This window comes from Coturnix japonica, chromosome 13 (assembly GCF_054131305.1).
Source record: "Coturnix japonica strain WE chromosome 13, WE-NBRP24, whole genome shotgun sequence".
NCBI lineage: Eukaryota > Metazoa > Chordata > Aves > Galliformes > Phasianidae > Coturnix > Coturnix japonica.
In genome coordinates this window covers 12,283,060-12,300,446 of record NC_140675.1, presented here as the reverse complement: position 1 = coordinate 12,300,446, position 17,387 = coordinate 12,283,060, and the positions used below count along the sequence as shown (strand labels likewise).

The window sequence follows — 17,387 nt, the reverse complement described above, 5'->3', positions numbered from 1 at the left end:
TTGAATTGAAATCACAAGCAGAAGCTCTCTGGTGTAGGCACTAAAGACTGGGATCTTTTTTTCCCCTGTTAAATTACAAAACCAAGGCATTACCTCCTTTTCCTTTACAAGGAGAGCTTCTCTAATTGTTACTCGTGCTTTCCCTTTCATGTTCCGCACGTTTGGGTCTTTCATTTCACACTGACATACAGCACTCCTGCCAGTCCTGTCCAACTGCTGTCTGCTGATGTTTCTAATCACGGCAGCTCAGGAAGGATGAAGGGGCTGCTTTGCATTTCTGTGTTATCTCCTGGAGTGCTGAGGGATATAATGCATCAGGCCTAAGGAAAAAAAAATATACACGCAGGGGAGTTATTGTGGTTACTGTAGAACTACAGCTCCGAGTCAGAATAGCAGGGGTGTGCAATTCCCTTCTGAGAGCAAAATCCCTCTGCAGCAAGGAGTGCAATGCTCTCCATTTCAGAGCGTCTCCGTGGTGGTCAGCATGGGCAGCAAAGCACGCAGGGCACTTGAAAACAAGAACCCCTCCCACATCTCCATCTCAGAACAGGATGAAAGGTGTGTTTTTATAACAGGCCTACCTGTTGTGGTAGCTGGTTTTTCACTTTTCCTCCTCCTGCAGTAAGAGATCACAGTAAACGTGCTCAATTTTAAATCCAGAGCATTTGATGCGAGCTGTTCTCTTAAAGTGCCTCCCAAAAGTTAGTTCTTTTGTCGTAGCAATCCTTCCAGGCAAGGGAAAAGCTTGACACCACAAAAGGTGCCAGGACCTTTGGGTTTGGGTGAAGAAAGGAAGCTAACAGCCCTAACAGTTCTTCTGCAAGCACAGGAATATCTTGAATGGCCAGGACAAGGATCCCTGGGGGCCTTCTGCAGCAATAAAGTACATACTAATGGCAGCAGATCCACCACCAGTTTAAACTTATCCAAAAGATAGACAGGATTTTAGGAACAAGCAACAGCAAAACCTGAAAAGCAGCCTGCCCGGCAGTCCCAGGCTAACTGCAGAAAGATGAAGTAATTGCATTTCTTCCTCTCCTCTCTGCCAAGGCAACTGCATGTTGTTGCTATAAATAGAGATGCTCTGGATCCCAGCTGCTTTTAACCTTGGAGGGGAGGCAACTCATCCACTGTACCAGCAAAACAGGCCAAGGTTTTAAAGACAGGAAGCTCCCGGTGCTGCAGCAATTCCCTGTAACCTATGTGCCTGCTCAGGTACAGCTGCAGACCAGAAGCAAGGGGGACATCTCACTGCCTGCTGCTGCAATGTGAAAAGAGAAAGGAATTTGGTTTCTGACCTCGTGAGTCTCCCTTCCAAGGTCGGTGCTTCAGATGCAGCAGGCAGACTGCAAATACTATTTAATTAAGCAGCATCCTGTACGCAGGCAGGTTTTATTACAGGCCTTTGCTGCTGTATTCAGATCATAACCCTTGAAGCTGTGCTAAGCTGGCATTATAAAAGTAAGCCACACCTATTTTCCATCTGGTAGGAGGAGAATAGATAGAAAGCAAGCTCCTGTCTTTAACAAACGACTGTCAGACCTTGCAAAACAGTAAACACTTTCCCTTCTTTGAGCTAAAAGTTAATTCATGCAGCAGACTGAATTGTAGAATCTCAGCTAACACCGTGGCAAGGTGCAGTCATAGTCATCCAGATGCCTTGAAGCAGCAGCAGGAGGCAGCTCCAGAAGTTCATGTTCCAAGCCAGACCAGAGGAATTGTGTGGTCAGGGCACAGCAGTGAAAAAGCACACGTACAACAGCTGAGCTCCCAGCTTGGCAGTCCTCAGCTGCACTTGGTACAGCGCACTTCAATGGAGATGTATCCATGTTAGGAAGAATTACAGCAATTTAGTGGAATGTGGTTTTAGCTGGAAACCACGTTGAGATCATCACTGTGCAAAGGAACAAGTAGCGGGAGGAGGGCAGGGCAGCGGAGGATTTGGAGAACTCTAGCACCCAGCACCCATGGTTATGCCACTACCCAAAAGACAGCAATGCTGGCCTAGTTAGTGCACCTTCTTTCAAGAAACACAACTAATGAAGCACGAAGAAAAGCACCCCCATGCTCCAACAATTCCTTCAATAGACAAATGTGAGGCAACTTGGATGCTGCTGCCAAGTGCTGCGGGTGAGAGGTGTGTCAGGCCTGAGTGTGGGCATAAGGATCTAATCATCACCACAGCAACACCTACAGAAGGGAACTATCTGAACAGTAACGAGAGAGCAAAATCATTTGAAATTCTCATCCTTTAATGGTCAATGATAACGTCTGGCTGGTTCTGTGTAATACAATTAAACAATATACTTAAATGTTCCAAAAAAAGACCAAAAAAAAAAAAAAAAAAAGCTCTCACCCTCCCCCTTTATCTATCTTTCTTTCATTGACACTCCGCTGCTGGACTGGACTCCCCATGGCTAACATACAGCTCTCAAGTCACCACACATCCAAATCTTAAGTGTAACAAAGAACTGAAAAACCTTGGTGCAACCGGTGATGCGTTATTTAAAAATAACAGCTCTATTAAACCAACTCCTTGCCAGTCTCCACTGCTTCTCAAAGAGGAAAACCAAAATGTTACTGTGGGAGTCTTAATACGCTTGTCTCTGTAGGCTTCTCTCTTCCCTGCCGAAGTCATACAGCGTAGAGTTCATAGATCTTCTTTACACAGTACACCAGGGCAGCGAGTGCTATCGTGTTATGCAGTCTCTTTCTGTGCAGGTCGTCCTTCCTCACCAGTACCACCGGAGTGGAGGAGGTGAGTGTATGCAAGGGCAGCCGGGAAAGTTTATAGGCATCATACTCTACTTGGTACTTGCAACAAGGATCGAACTGCCAAGAGATACCATAAAGGGTGCAGCAAGCCATGCTCAGCACACCAGCAGGCAGGGAGATGTAGTGAGAATAATCTACTGGTAGTGCCAAAGGGGTGAACAGGCAGGTGGTGCCCGCTAACACGGCCGTCTTGTGCAGGCAGTTCCCAACGGTGATCCAGCGGGCCGTCTCATCCCCGATGCGAGTGGGCTCTATCACTATGTATTTGTACTGCGCTTCCAGGGCCTGCTCCAGCTCGTATTCAAACTGGTCCTGAGCGTTCTCTCCATTGTAGATCTCATGCACAATGTAACAGTCTGTGGAGGACAAGGTGACCCTGCCAACGGGAAAAACAGAATTAAAACTGCAGCACTTACAGACAGATTTTTCACCCACATGGCTCGAGAGAAAAGCACCCAAAGTCAGGGCAGCCCCTCGAGGTCACTCAGGCACTGCAGCTTTTCCAAATCAAGATCAGTTTCACATCGGCTAATTATGCTTCTTACATAGGAAGTCATCCCAAACTGAGGCAAACTGTTCCTTACATCTTCCTAACCTGGAGAAACTGAGAACACCTTGGGAGAGCAGGAGCTTGCCTGCAGTCCTGGATCAGATCCTCACGCAGTGCCACAGCAGTTTCTCTAGAGCATTAATGAATGAAATCAAGGTGAACGACTCGTACCACATGAAGGCAAACTGCATTGTGAGAGTTTGAGAAGAAACCTTTTCATTTGAAGGTGACTTTCTCTCTGGAATTACCACCTCCTTGCCACAAGGACAGCTTGTCTTCAGTCCTACACAGTAAGTTCAGCCTGCAGAGACAACGAGGGCTGAGAAATGCAGCTGGAAATGAAGGTGCAAGAGGCAGCACAGCACAGCAGCCCATTTGTTACAGAACGTTCCCTCTGATCAAACAGGGAGCAGCAAGAAGACATCATTGTTTCAATTTCCAAACCAAGGCAGAATGTAACAGGGAAGACAAAGCTGCTCCCTGCCAACAGCAGATCCCCAAAACCTCCACATCCACCAGCTCTTAGCTACCAAAAACCTGCATGAATTTCCACTTCCACCTCCTTCATACGCATCACCTTAGCTATGTTAATGTAACAGCTCAGAAATGGAATTACAACTGTTTACCTGCACTGAGAAAGGGTAAAAACCCACCCTCTGAAACATGGGAAAATACTCCCCTCTGAGAAATAGTAACTATTTGACACACTTGTGTTAACCAGAACAAAACTGAGCATGTGGCTTCTCAAGGTTAAAGCAGATTCCTTCAGCAGGAGAGTGAACTGCACGTGGGTTTGTCCTTATCACAGCAGACACAACAGCCTCATCCCAGCTACATTCAGATCCTCCTTGTGCTGGGAGGCGAGAGGGCTGAAACAGAGAATTAAGCTGGCACTTCGGGCTCCATTGGCACAACGGCACTTGTGTGCGTGCACTGGAAAATAATGGAGAGAAAACACATATTTGCAAGCTGCTGTGGTACCAGACATTCCCCTTAATGTGCAGCTCTGCTCGCGCTGCAGAGGGCATCGTGCAGTGACCATCTGTAATCAAGTATATTGCTAAATTACAAGCCATTGCCAGAAGTGGCTGCTGTTGTGAACAGTGGCAAACACGTCAAACAGCAGGAGATCAGATGAACCAGCTTCTCTCGGAGCAGAATAATAAGCAGTTTCCAGAGTCTGGCTGGTATTAACAAAAACCACAAGGAAAACTCCACTTAGAAGCCAGCTATTGAGTTCTCTGCAGTGCATTTCCCCCTAGGCCTGTTCACAGGTAGAAAGGGAAATAAAAGTCCACCTGAATGCTGAGTATGGCAGGGGCTTCTGTAAGGCCATCACCTTGTCAGACGGCGCTTGGATTTTTAAGGTAACGTTTCCAAGAGAAGCTACATTCTGTAGGTAACTCTTTCTCAACATTAGGCAGAATTAGTTAAGCAGGTGCTGCACTAATATGGTAAGGATACAGCTTGGATCAAATTCCTACTGTAGTGCTGGAGTCACAACAGACAAGGTGGACAATCCAAAAAACAAAGGGCAAAGAATGAAAACTTAGTCAGCAATGCAATAACAGGGTCTCCACTTCTGTAATAGAACTAGTGGGATATTGCATATTATTTCTACTACAAACTGGTTGCCTTTAGAGGAAGGAAAAGCTGAAATCCCAATGCAGCTGAGATGCATGGGCTGAATGATGGCTTGAAAAGTTTTCAGAGCTTGCTGGCACGCAGAGCAGAACCGGGGACCTGAAGCCAGATCTCTCCTAACGCAGCCTTTCAATTGAACACAGCAGTTGCACATGAACAAACCCAATCAAAGCACTTGGATTTGCTGAAATGCTGCAGGCTGCACAGTCTGCCTTTCAGTGCCTGCCGTGCTGCCCCCCACCCCCAAAGCAATGACAAAAATGCACAACTATGCAATCCACTCCAGACTGGCACCCACCAGCTGCAAAGATCTGCTCACTTTATGTAGCTCCATTTTACTTAAAAGCTTCATCAATAACCACTGTGAGAGAGGATCTAGTCCCAAAAGTCCCAAACGTTCAGAAGCCCAGCAGGCCATTTACCTGGCTTCCCTTACACTCCTGCTCTCCTTGGCTTGGGTTTCAGGCCCTCCAACCATTTCAATTCCACAAAACACTCAGGGTTACACTTAGAAACAATCTCCATCTGCACAAAGCAAGGCTGGCCTCCTGTGCAGAGGTTTTTGTTTTTAAAAGAAGGATGTTTCTGACAACAGTATTGCTCACAGCACCGAACGTGCGCTCAGATGAACTATAAATGAAGACAAACCAGTCTGATTAGTACTTAAATAAATAAATAAGCAGGGAGAGGCTTGCAGCTGCGTGATAACACTTGTCATAAGTAGCACACACAGAAAAGCTGGGGCAGCAGAGCAATGGAGGGGCCTGATGCTGGCTGTGCTAACTGCAGGAAAAAGCACATTACAGATGACCAAAGCACACCCAGCTGGGGGTCGTTAATTGATCTCATCCAAGTCTGTGTCAAAAAACATGAGGCAACACAAATTCATACTCTAATACACTGAGCTTGACTCACACACCACCTAAATCCTTCTCAGAACTGTGCTCTGGCTTTGAGGTGGAGCATTCCCACTGAGATGTAAAGCTGTATTTGATAACGGAGTGTTTTTCTGCTTGAGACGGCTGCAGAACATGGGACACACAAAGCACTAACAAATCCCAGCTGAAACACCTCGCCAGTCATTTCCCCACCAAAGCTCTGCACGATCTGCCAGTCTCAGGCCATTAACTATTGCTGTCAGGCTTCAAGGCCAATTGAACAGGCTGATGATGGCTGCACTGAAGTGGATGAAGAGCAGGAAAAGCACAGCGGTAACACAGGACCTCCAATCAAAGGTTGTGCCTTAAATACAAATAGGAGAGAATGGGAGAACAGAAGTGTGATCTTGGCAAGGGAAGGCAACACGAAGGGAAACATCACCAAACCATAACAAAAGAAACTCTAGCCACTAGAGCAAAAAGAGACGTCATTTTTAAGCCAACTAATGATTAGCCAGGCTAATGGAAACGGGTCAATCATTGCTGTAAGCAAACAGAGTACCAGAAATCTGAGCAGCGCAGGTAGTGAAAGGAGAGAGCTCCTTAAGGGTGCAGAGGGACCAGCACGACCAGCAGCGATGCCATTAGAGCCTTTCTTTCTGCAGTTTGTTAGCACATCTCCAAGCAGAACAAATGGCATTTTGTCTGTGTGCTGGCGGTCATCACGCTGCATTTTATACAAAAAACCCCAAGTACAATTCAGTGTCTGTTCTGTATCAAAAGTTGTTTTGCTGCACAAATTAACAATCCCCTTCAGATAGTCTCTATTAAAGAGTCTATCCAGAATGAAGAAAAACAAATATTTAGTCGCTTCTCTTCAGGTTTTTCCCTACCACCCCCACAGAGCCAGCTGGAGTTCACAGCCAATATCCTTTGAAATGAACGTACTTACATTTAGTCCTATTGAGAAAAGCACTTTCTGACCAATTACAGACTTCTTTGTATCAACGAAGTCATTGAGGGAGGGATACAAATTTCCACAGGCAGCAGCTGGACTTTTTAAAAGGAATTTATTTACTTTTAAGTGAAAGCTGGTGAAACCTCCTTGGAGCAGACAGTATCTTATTCTTCTGCCACCACCTCCCAACACACTGATGTCTTTTCAGACTAGCTGGCTGACAGCTCCAAAAACACCTTGAAGCAGCTCGTTTATGAGGAAAGCTGGATTAGCACACTCAGTTGAAAGGAATGCATCTCGGGACAAGAATCCTGTAAGAAAACCATATTCATCTTACAGAAAGCCTACGTCATCATTTGACGTCATCGGGTCTGTCAGAGCCACCATGTCCACAACCTGCGCTGCCAGCAGCCAAACCAGCCCAGTAGGTGTGATGGAGAATTAACCCCTGATCCAGGCAGTGGCTCAGTCACAGGCACCTGCAGCTCTGCAATCACAAGGCAGGCATGCTCCTTAGCTGACGTCACCCAGCACCTATTAAAAGCATCTCCTGGCAGGTCTGTATGGGATGACACCTAACAGAAGCACTGCCTGCTGATAAGGATTGTGAAACATTGCTCCACGGTGGAACGTTCACACAGATCACCTGCTGCCCCACCGTGTGTCACTTTGTGCTCTCGTGCACTTAGCCACATATTTCTCATTGTAAAAGGCAAAATAAGGGATGCTGGAGGTTCATGAAGTAAGCACCTCATGTTTATGAATAAGTATTTTTTGATCACAAGATCGAGAGGAATCACAGCTTAAAGATCATCACAAACTACAATGGCATTATACTATGGGAACACCGTATGGTTCACAAAGTCACAGGGTGCCAACTCACTTTTAAGCCTGCATCCATTTTCTTCCTGGAAGAATCATTTTCACTGAGGTCAAGCGCTCTTTCCCGTATTTGTTCTTCACCTCCCTTGGCAGGGCAGGCCTACAATGTGAGATCTCCTCACCTCGTGTGCTCAGCACTGGGGTAGGTGCCAGCAGGGGTGCAGACAGCTCTACCACCGCGCCACCGTGCTCGGCAGCATTTGGAGTTGTTTATATAAGCCGTGCTGAGGGAGTCATTCCATCAGCTCTTCCAATTCAATCACTTGCAAACTCCCTGAACAGAGGCAGCCTTTCTGTGTTTCACATTGGCGCTGTGATTTTAAGGGCTGCTCGTGGCTCTGCTCAGCACCATCAAATACAAACCTCTCGGATTACAAAAAGGGAATAAAAGAAACCAAAACCTACTTTTAATACCATAATGATAAAAACCAAAGGGATATCGGTCTCCGGGTGTGGCAGAGGGACAAAAGCAAACCTCGGGGAATGCTGTGATTCTCTGCTCCTCACAATGAACACGCAGCTGCTCCGGTGACATCAGCCACCCCAGGGCAGAGCAGGGAGCACAATACGCGAGGCAGCACGGTGCTCAGCGAGGCTGAGGGGGCTCAGCCGACTGCAAGGACCGACTTTAAAGCAGCTCGGCGAGCAGCTCCCTCAGCTCCTTCCTTCCTCCTTTCAGCCGGGATTCAGCAAATCCCAGCGCTGTTCCCAGCCCCGAAGCGGCACAAACCCTGAGCGCGGTTCTCAGGAGGTCACCCTGGCGGCCTGGCCCTCACACCCACCCACACGGGTCCGTCTCCCCGGTGCCTCCTCCCTCCTCCGTCCCGTCCCGCCCCGCGGGTCGCACACATCGATGGCCGCTCCGACCTTCCCGCCCGCATTACGAGTCTCCCTGTCCGCCCTCCTTCCCCTCCACAGCCCCGCTCCCCGGCCGCCCCGCTGTCTCCCCAGCGCCGCCCCCGCCCTCGCCTCACGGTCTCTTGTATCCCCGCTGGCCGCAGCCCGCTCCCCCCGCTCCCCCCGCTCCCCACACGCCCCCAGCTGCGCCCCGTCCCCCGCCCCGCTCGCGGTCTCACCTCTCCCGGCCGCCGCTGTTGGTGCTGCCGGGCCCAGCGCGCCTCCTTCCCCACGCCGCCATCTTGGACACACTGCACTCGCAAATGTCTCCGCCGCGAGGCCGGCCGCGCTGCCCCACGGGAAATGCAGTGCGTGCGGCCGCCGGAACCGCTCAGCGACAGAGGGGCGCGCCCAGGCGAGGACTACAACTCCCACAGTGCACCGCGCCGCCGTACGGCCGATTAGGCCTCTGGGATGCGTAGTCCCCTGTGTTAGCGGAGGGGTCGGGCCGGAGCGGGTCGGGGGTTCCTGACGTTAGTGCGGAGCTGCGGAGCACAAAGTGACCCCACGGCCACCGACCGACCGACCGACCGACCGACCGACTGCTGAGAGCAGCCAACAGAGCTGAGCGGAGCCGGGAGGACGGGGGAGGAGCGTCATCCATGGTCCCGGCCTGCAACGCGGCACCGCCAGGAGGGCAGCAGCCGGGGGGCGGCATGGGCGGGGGTCTCGTAGTGCAGGTGTCATAGTGAGGGTCTCACAGTGCAGGTCCCATAGTGCAGGTCTCATAGTGCAGGTCTCACAGTGCAGGTCTCATAGCGCAGGTCTCACAGTGCAGGTCTCACAGTGCAGGTCTCACAGTGCAGGTCTCGTAGTGCAGGTCTCGTAGTGCAGGTCTCATAGAGCAGGTCTCATAGAGCAGGTCTCATAGAGCAGGCCTCGCTGCCATCAAGCTGTGGGTGTTTGTGGTGCTTCTGTGCCCCATCAGGAGCCTTCCTCCCATTCAATGGCCTTCCCTTACAACCAGCCATTCTCTCAGGGACTCTGTGCCGCCATCAGCACACACTGGGAAGCATCAGCCCCTCCCTGTGCCGTTCCCCATTCATTTCTAACATCCTGCTCTCTCTGTTTTCCCCAGCAGCCACCAAACCTCTGAGAAGCAGGAGGGAACATATCGGAGGGGCCATGTAACCCGTGACAGTGCAGTGACTGACAGCGCGATTCAGAAGAGCGGCGTTGTCTCTGCATCTCCCTTCCCTAGAAAATGCCTCATTTTGACAACATTATTTCCAAGTGAGGTAATGGAACTAAATAGAGCAAACCCATCACTGCCTACATCGTCCCATCACTGTGAAGCTGTGCTTCCAAACCGCAGGACCATCCTGCACTCTGCTCTCTCAGCCATCATTTGGGGTTCAGCTCTTTCAATGGAGGTAAATAGTGCATTTGCATGAGCAGGAGGTGATTGGGAAACGTTCCCAGTGCAGTGGTGCGTGCGGTGTTGCTGGGGCAGGTCGGAGCATCAGACCTTCTGGAATGTGGAATGTAAACAGAGCGTGTTACTAGCAACAGCCCAGCTTTGTGCTATAACCCCAGCCACTGCACTGTCCCTCCGGAAGAGCTAATGCCAAGCTCCCTGAGGCTCAAATTGCAACCCAGGGCCACATGTCACTTGTTATACTGGGTCAAATCATGACTGAAAAGCAGCAGTGCCCCTTCTGCCCACCAATCCAGCAGCCTTGGGATTTTTGCCTCTTGCAATTCCAGCCTCAGCTTCTGTGGCTTGCACTCATCTATAGGAAGCCATGTAAATAACGCTGGCTGGGAGCCTGAGGGGCAGTGCTTCCCAGCTAAGGAGTGCAGGGCCCAGCAGGGAAGCACCTCATGTTCCTCTGATTCACCTGTCCTGCTCTGCACAAGCAGAGTGACTCCACTAACCAGCTACTGAAATGTTTTCATGCCTATGTTTTCAAACATCTAAAACAGATGAATGCAAGCGTTCCGTGCCAGCTCAGGAGAGGCTGAATTTGCAGGATTGCTGCCGAGGGCTGTTTGGCCTGAAATCTCATGGACTGGTTTGTGTAAGCAGGGGAGGATTGAGCAGCAAAACGAGGAGCCAGTTGTAACCCCACTCATCTCAAGCTCTGTGCAGTTATTGCAGAGACAGCCAGCCCTAAAACCCAACATTAAATCCACCAGCCTTAGCCTCCCTGCTCATTTCCAGCTCTGAGCTGGGCTGCAGGGAGCTGGAGTCACCTGGATGGTAGATGAAAGGACAAGTGGCTGCCCCCAGGTTGCAGAGATGCACCAGAACACCTTCATCCTGAACAGAGCCCTTCATCACTCCTGCTGCCTGGATGCAGTTACTTCTGCACAAGATCCTCCTTGCAGGAAAGGGTTTTAGAAGGGAAGTTCAGGCAGTAGAAGGGTGACAGTCGTGTATCCCAATGTACATAGCAGTGAATCCCCTCCCCCCCCCAGATCTGCTGCCTCTAGCCTTTTTTTCCACACCTCCTCCAAGGCACAAACGTGCATGGTAATTAATGGCTGGAAGATTTTGGAGTTAGAATTGTAAGATTTGTTTTCTTGGATGTTTTGGGGATGAGAAAGATTGTTTAACTTTCCTAGAAAATAACCAGCAGCAGCAAAGCAGCAAAAATCACTCTGGACATGGACTGGAAAGAAGAGCTGTCAGATAAGACCTGTGAAGCAGGCTCTGCCTGAATGACCCAGCCCAGGTGACAGAGCCAGGGATGCCCAAGGTCCCCTGGTCACCTCCAGCCCAGCAATTGCTGAGCAGCAACCACTGCAGCTCAGCTAAGCCACACTTTTTATTGTAATCCATGCAATATGTGTTTTATAGTATGACAGAGGAAAGGATAAAGATAAATGTTAGACATAAACAAAAGCAAAAAGGTCATTTGTAACAGGTCCTGAGAAGGAAAGGCACATCGTAACCACTGAATTCAACAGAACGGAAACCTTGGACAGAGGAAGACAATTCTGGAAAGTGGAGAGGGGAGGGGAGTGTTTCAAGTTGGGCAATATGGAAGCAGGTTTGACAGCAATATGTATTTCCCCACCCACCAAAGTCTGCAGTTCAAATGGGTTTGGGGACCTCACTGTTCAACTGAACCACTTCCACGCTGCCATTGCTGGAGAGAGTCCAGGATCCCAGCTCCTCCAGGCTCAGTCAGCACCAAGGGGCAGCCCAGGGCTCAGGAAGATCCTTCCTGCAGGGGTGAGCTGGGAGTGCTTCGTGGGAGAACAAGGGATGGCAGCATTGCTGGTGACCTGTGGGTATTGCTATTTGCTGACATCAAATGCTGTGGGGCTGGGGCAGGAGAACAGGAACAGCAGTAAAACGGTTGGCACAGAACCTGGCACATCTCTGTCAGGTCAGACACTGGAGGAATTGTAGCACCTCAGAGGAAAGCAGCAGCAAAACCAAGTGCTGTGCCTGATTTAAGGCAGCGATTGCTGCGTGGGATCCAGCACCAGGAAGCACGGGGGTCCTGCTGGAGCAGCATGAAGGGCTCCAGGCCGGGCTGGGACACTGAAACTTCTGAGAACTGCCACAGTGGGAACCAGAACCAAACCAGCATTGAGTGTAGCACCACACTTGCACTTTTGCTCCTAGGAGGCAACTAGGCACAGATCTCTTTGAGCACGCAGCCCCGCTGCAGCACAGATACAATGGTATCTTATCTTGGCTTGCAGAAGATGGCTCAGCTTCACTTTAGGATGGTTGTGTTATCACTTGGCTGTAACAGAGCCAGCCTTGCTCCTGAAACCAGATGTCAACGGGTGTTTGCAAGTTAAGGAGTGAGCATTTAGCAGCCCAGATGTCTTCTTTAGCTCATTATCTGTGACCCTCTCCCAGTCCCTCAAAGCCATCCCAAAGGCTGCAGCTGGTCTGAAATAGGCAGCAAGAGAGCAGAGATGTGGGGTAGTGCTGAGCCCAGTGCCTTTCCTGAGGGGCATGAACTGGCAACAGGGCAGCAGCTGGGCACAGGTCTGTTCCAAGTTGTGCAGTGCAGACAAGCAGGGGTCCCACAGCACTGGGGCAGGGACAGAGCGAGAGGTTTTGCTCAGACCTTATGCCGTTGCCTCTATGGACTCTGCACTGGCTCTGGGAAAGGGCTGAGCTATTGCTTGGCCCAGGATTCATTCAGTCTGTGGCACAGATTGTAAACTTTAGTCCCTGCTGAGAGATAAACTAGGTTTGGATCTGGCCTCCAGGTGAAAGGCTCCTTATCTCCTTCTGCCTAGCTGCTGGCTGAGCCTGTCACAGCTGTCCCCTTGCAGCCCAACCCCAGGGCTCTGCAAAATCCCAACACCTCTGGGGGAAAACCTCCTAAGGTCTAGCCCTGTAAGGCCTGTGTGAGGCAGAAGAAGGGGTAAAGAGGAGCCAGGCAGAGCCCTGCCATCACACCATTACCTCTACATCTGACAGTGGCAATGCTGCACCATGCTGTGCTGTCATTATCTGCAGAGGTAATGGTACACGGTGAGGGTGTTCCACCCCACTGCCAGCACTCAGGATCAGAGCTGTGAAGGGGTAGCAAGCAGGCAGGCAGTGCCCCATGGCATGGCTGCTTCCCAAAAGCCATAGGGAGCAGTGAACAGCAGCCACGTCAAGGTAGGCAGATCAAGGGTTGAGCCCTGGAAAGGGGACCAGGTCCCAGCAGTCTTACCCCTGTTGCTCTCTGGATACAACAATGGCTTGGAGGTCAGGGTGTGGGGCACAGGCTGGGTGCAGGGCTGGAGCTGAGGGAGATGGGAGGAGCCTTCCTCTTCAGCTATAGGAAACCACCCCGGTGGGTGCTTTTCTCTTGGGCAAGCTGTGACTGCTGCAGCAGGGAGCAGAACGGCAGCCCACAGCCATGAGGGGCAATGTCCAGAAGGCTGGGCAGGAGCTGGCACCTGCAGAGAGCAGCATCCACAACTCAGCTGCATTGCTTCCACTTTGTGCATAAGCTCTGCATGCTCTGCTGCAATGGACAAAGCTCACTCCTTACATAGCTCTTTTCTCCAGATGCAGAGATCTCAGCATCCCAGCATCTCTGCAGCCAGTCCTGGTGGCACCACCACAGCCTCCATGGTCTCACTGGCACCTCACAGAGCTGGGGCTCCTCCAGCAACTCCTGGTCCTTGAGGTTTAATCCACAGCATCTCTCCCAGCTACAGGAGGAAAGGGGGCTGATACCCCACAGTTTCCCCTAATCAACATCACCTGGCAAGTTCACAACTGTCGCCAAGCAGAGGAGAAAGGATGAGGTGCAGATGTATCCCCTGGTTTTGTCGTGGAGTTTGGTGGGAAAAATCATCCTCTTCCAGCTCCTGGCTTGGGACAAAGAGCACCGAGGGGGCACATATGCCCAGAGCCAGCCCAGCCTGTGGCCACTGCCATGCTCAGACATGGGCAGGGAAGAGGAGGTTGTGCCCACGATCATGCACCACGTAGACACACTTAAAAAAAACAAAAGGGAATTGTGAGTGTGGGAGGGGGTTTCCTGAGACCGCAGAGAAGCGAAGGCCGCGTTGAACAGGAGTGCTGGTGTCAGAGCAGTGCTGTCTTAAGGCTGCAAGTGTTCCAGGTACTGAGGCAGCGGGTTCTCCTTGACGTATTTCTGAATGTACCAGCAAGTCAGGTGAGCTTTCAGGTCCTCCTCCACCACAAAGTCCAGGGCTGCCTGTGAGAGAGCACAGATGGGTTACAAACAGCCCATGCTGCCCCTAAAACAGAGTCTAAAACAGAGTCCTGGGGGCTGGGGCAGTGTGGCTTCAGCCTCCAAAGTGCCACGGGGTCCCCAGTTCAAGCAGAGGAAAGCTGAAACCTTGACATACAGCCTGGCATGTGCTGCATCACAAAAGGGACCTATCTGCATCATGCAAATATCACCTTTGCCACCATTTTGCCACAGGGACAAGGAGCAGCCATAACCCCAGAGTGTTGCCACACAGCCCCTACACTGTGCTGGCAGTCCCACAGCTGAGAGTCCCCAAAGTGAGGCCCAAGGAAGAGAAAGGGCACGTGTGGGCCTTGAAGCTTTGGGGCGAGGGAGCCCAGCTCCTGGGGGGAGATGCTGGAGCAGCCCCAAGGGGAAGCAGGGTGGGAGCGAGGGCTGCTGGCAGTGGAGGAGGATCGAGCAGAGGACGTGCTGGAACTCACCCAGCCCCCCTCGCGGCCAGAAATAGGAACATCTGACCACAGGTTTCCATCCAGCCCTCCAGCCCCCAGGGGGAAGGCTTAACACCTCCCTTTTGAGTGCTGAGCCACCCCAAAATGTTCTCCTTTTCCTCTGGGGCCTCACTCAACCTCCCCACACCTCTCCCCTCCATCGGATAGAAGCAGCTCCCCCCGGGGCAGTGGCTGTACCTTTGCAAGGTGTTTGGCTATCCCTCTTCCCCGATAGGCATCCGGCACCTCGGTGTGCTGCAGGTCCACAATGCGCTTCCCCACGTATTCATAGAGCAGCACCGCTCGGTCATGGCAACCTGGGGATGGGAGAGAGTGCTGAGGAACTGCCAAAGCTGAACAGGGAGCACCAGCTCTTTTCCCCCTACAGCACAGGCCAGAACATGGGACAAAGCTTCCAGGCCTGGTGTTACATTTGGGACCTTGGAAGGACTGGAGGGACACACTGCAACAGCTGGGTATCCCATAAGTGCACACAGGTGTGCAGGGGTGCGTGTGTGCACACTGACACACACATTTCCTGTTGCAAAACCCTGACATTCTCACAGCAATTTAGATAGAGGAAGAAAGAAGTTTCAGCACACATGTAAATTAGAGGAGAGCTAATAATACCCCTCCATCTCCATCTGCAGAGCCCAAACTCAGCTTCAACTCATTTCTGGAGAGATTCTATACTTAAAGAGTTTCCAAAACACAAGCTTCCCATCAATGAGACAAACTCAGTTAAAATAACAGAAACTTTTCCTTTCCCCCCAGTGCTTACTGGAGGATGAAGGGCCCCACCTTCACCTGCACTTACTGCATGCTTCAGCTGAGCGCCATCCATTCACTTTTGCTGCATTGCAGCTGAAAACGCCTCCTTATGCCCTCTCTGTCCTGGGATGGGGGACGGGGAGGAACCTCTTCCCCACTGCCCAGCCCAGATGCAATCCTACACATCACTCCATAGCTACAAACCTTGGCAGGGAAAAAGGGGACAGAGCAAAGCCAGCAATCCCAAGGAGCCGTCCCCAAGCACACAGACAGCCCTGCAGAGAGCCTGGCATGTTCCTACAGAGAGATGCACCGCATGCAGTGCTGAGTGGAGATGGCACAGCTGTCCCCGATGGCCCCACTCTGGAACAGCACAAGGGGGCCCAGCTCAGCTGCAGTTTCCTGCTGAGGAGATCTAGTGACTGCAGCACTGGGAGTGCACAGAGCCATCTCGGTGCACAGCACAACATCATCCCTTTCGTCCCAGCACAGCCTGCTCTGGTTTTCCTATGGAAACACTCAGTGACGCTCTCCAGCAAAAAGGGCTGTGCTGGCTGTCTGTGCTGTTACCTACAGCCAAACTGAGGACAAATCAAAGGATCACAGAATCATTAAGGTCACAAAGGACCACCAAGATCATCATCTAGTCCAACCCACCACCAGTACTGCTCACCAACCACATCCACACCCTGCTCTAACACCTCCAAGGATGGTGACCCCACCACTCCCTGGGCAGCAGTGTCACTCCTTCTTAGAATAAGTAGTTCCTGCTATCCAACCTGAACGTCCCCCAGCACAACCTGAGGCCATTCCCTCTCATCCCATCAAGCTTCTCTCTGCTCTCCTCTCCAAGAGGAGAACAAAGCGTGGTCAGTCCCTGCCATGAGCTGCTTTACTTCCAGCTCTCAATGCTTCTGCTTTCAGGACACAAAGAAAAAGGCAACGTGCTGATTTGATGCAGGCATTAGGAAGCACACATAGCACTGTGGGCTCAGAGGAGAGGGATGAAGGGGCAAACACCGAGCACCATTCATTTCCTCGCGTACAAAGAAAGCAGAGAAGATACTGCAAATCAGCTGGTTTCCTCCCACCAGGCTGCCCAGGGCCCACCCACGGCCTCGGGCACCTCCAGGGCTGGGCACTCAGTGCTCTGGGAGCAGCGCCAGCCCCTCACCGCCCTCTGAATGAAGGATTTCCTTTCCCCAATGACCCCTTTTGTCCCACCAATGCACCCACAGCACAGGGTGCCCTCATTTGATCCCAATGCCGGCAGCGAGTGGGCGGAGGGAGCTTCACCTCCACGTACATCACCTCCCGCTGCACTTTGTAATTAGCGGTTGGAATTAAAAGAGGAAAAAAAAAAGAGGAGGAGGAAAAAGAATCCAACATAACCCCATCCGGCTGCTGGTGTTTACCAGGTGAACCGGAGAGGGGCTGGTTTCACGGGGACGCCGAGAGGCACCGATTAAAGGCACAGGAGGAGGGGGCTGAGGACAGAAGGGGGGGATCGGGGGGTAGGGGGCGGATCGGGGGCTCTGCTCCGTTACCGTTCAGCCGCACGGTGAACTGCCGCCGCTTCCGATCGTGCTCCACCTGGATGGGGCAGCCCTGCTCCATAAGGCCGAGCGGCGCCGAGTGCGCCATGGCCGGGCCGGGCAGTGAGACTGTGCCGTGTAGGAGCGGGGAGCTGCGGGGAGCTGCGGGGACCGGGAACGAGCCGGGTCGGGCCGGGCCGTAGCGGCGGCACCGGGAGCTGCCACCGGTGCTTGGCCGCAGGAAGCCAGCTGTGCGCCACGTGCCCGCCCCGCAGCCTATGGCAGCGCTGCCGTTTTGTTTTGATACATTTGCCCGGCTCTTAAAGGAGCCGTAACACATTCTGCTCCACGACGAGCCCCGGCGCCCCCGCGT

At 51.7% G+C, this 17,387-nt stretch overlaps 2 protein-coding genes and 1 long non-coding RNA gene across 8 annotated transcripts; 1 reads left to right on the top strand and 2 right to left on the bottom strand.

Annotated features, from left to right (window-relative positions):
• Positions 1-2,231: 2,231 nt before the first annotated feature.
• TMEM11 (transmembrane protein 11) lies at positions 2,232-8,837 on the bottom strand. Of its 6 annotated transcripts, none has more exons than XM_085513910.1 (6): positions 8,764-8,837; positions 7,689-7,787; positions 5,889-7,116; positions 5,392-5,599; positions 3,952-4,258; positions 2,232-3,151 (listed from the first exon to the last, which is right to left on the bottom strand). In XM_085513910.1, exons 5-6 carry the CDS (start codon positions 4,059-4,061, stop codon positions 2,635-2,637), a joined length of 627 nt encoding a protein of 208 aa, XP_085370036.1. In that variant the 5' UTR covers positions 4,062-4,258; positions 5,392-5,599; positions 5,889-7,116; positions 7,689-7,787; positions 8,764-8,837; the 3' UTR covers positions 2,232-2,634. The 6 variants fall into 6 exon arrangements, with proteins under 6 accessions (XP_085370036.1, XP_085370035.1, XP_015732307.1 ...); XM_085513909.1 differs by having other exon boundaries at positions 5,392-6,211; positions 6,800-7,116; XM_015876821.3 differs by lacking the exon at positions 3,952-4,258 and having other exon boundaries at positions 5,392-7,116.
• Positions 8,838-9,418: 581 nt separating this feature from the next.
• LOC146758685 (uncharacterized) lies at positions 9,419-11,439 on the top strand. The gene is made up of 2 exons (XR_014933815.1): positions 9,419-9,822; positions 11,153-11,439. It is a non-coding gene; the product is annotated as an uncharacterized LOC146758685 (long non-coding RNA).
• Positions 11,343-17,285, bottom strand: NATD1 (N-acetyltransferase domain containing 1). The gene is made up of 3 exons (XM_015876824.3): positions 17,027-17,285; positions 14,907-15,025; positions 11,343-14,220 (listed from the first exon to the last, which is right to left on the bottom strand). The coding sequence occupies exons 1-3, from the start codon at positions 17,121-17,123 to the stop codon at positions 14,104-14,106; spliced, it is 333 nt and encodes a 110-aa protein (XP_015732310.1). The 5' UTR covers positions 17,124-17,285; the 3' UTR covers positions 11,343-14,103.
• Between the last annotated feature and the right edge of the window lie 102 nt (positions 17,286-17,387).

What these genes read in the sequence shown, in the direction of transcription:
- TMEM11 (XM_085513910.1), bottom strand. Translation starts at nt 4,061, where the DNA reads ATGCTCAGTTTTGTTCTGGTTAACACAAGTGTGTCAAATAGTTACTAT. An exon ending in TTTACCCTTTCTCAGTGCAG is followed by an intron (nt 3,152 to 3,951) that starts GTAAACAGTTGT and finishes TCCCGTTGGCAG; the next exon opens with GGTCACCTTGTCCTCCACAG.
- NATD1 (XM_015876824.3), bottom strand. Translation starts at nt 17,123, where the DNA reads ATGGCGCACTCGGCGCCGCTCGGCCTTATGGAGCAGGGCTGCCCCATC. An exon ending in GTTCACCGTGCGGCTGAACG is followed by an intron (nt 15,026 to 17,026) that starts GTAACGGAGCAG and finishes TCCCATCCCCAG; the next exon opens with GTTGCCATGACCGAGCGGTG. An exon ending in TAGCCAAACACCTTGCAAAG is followed by an intron (nt 14,221 to 14,906) that starts GTACAGCCACTG and finishes GCTCTCTCACAG; the next exon opens with GCAGCCCTGGACTTTGTGGT.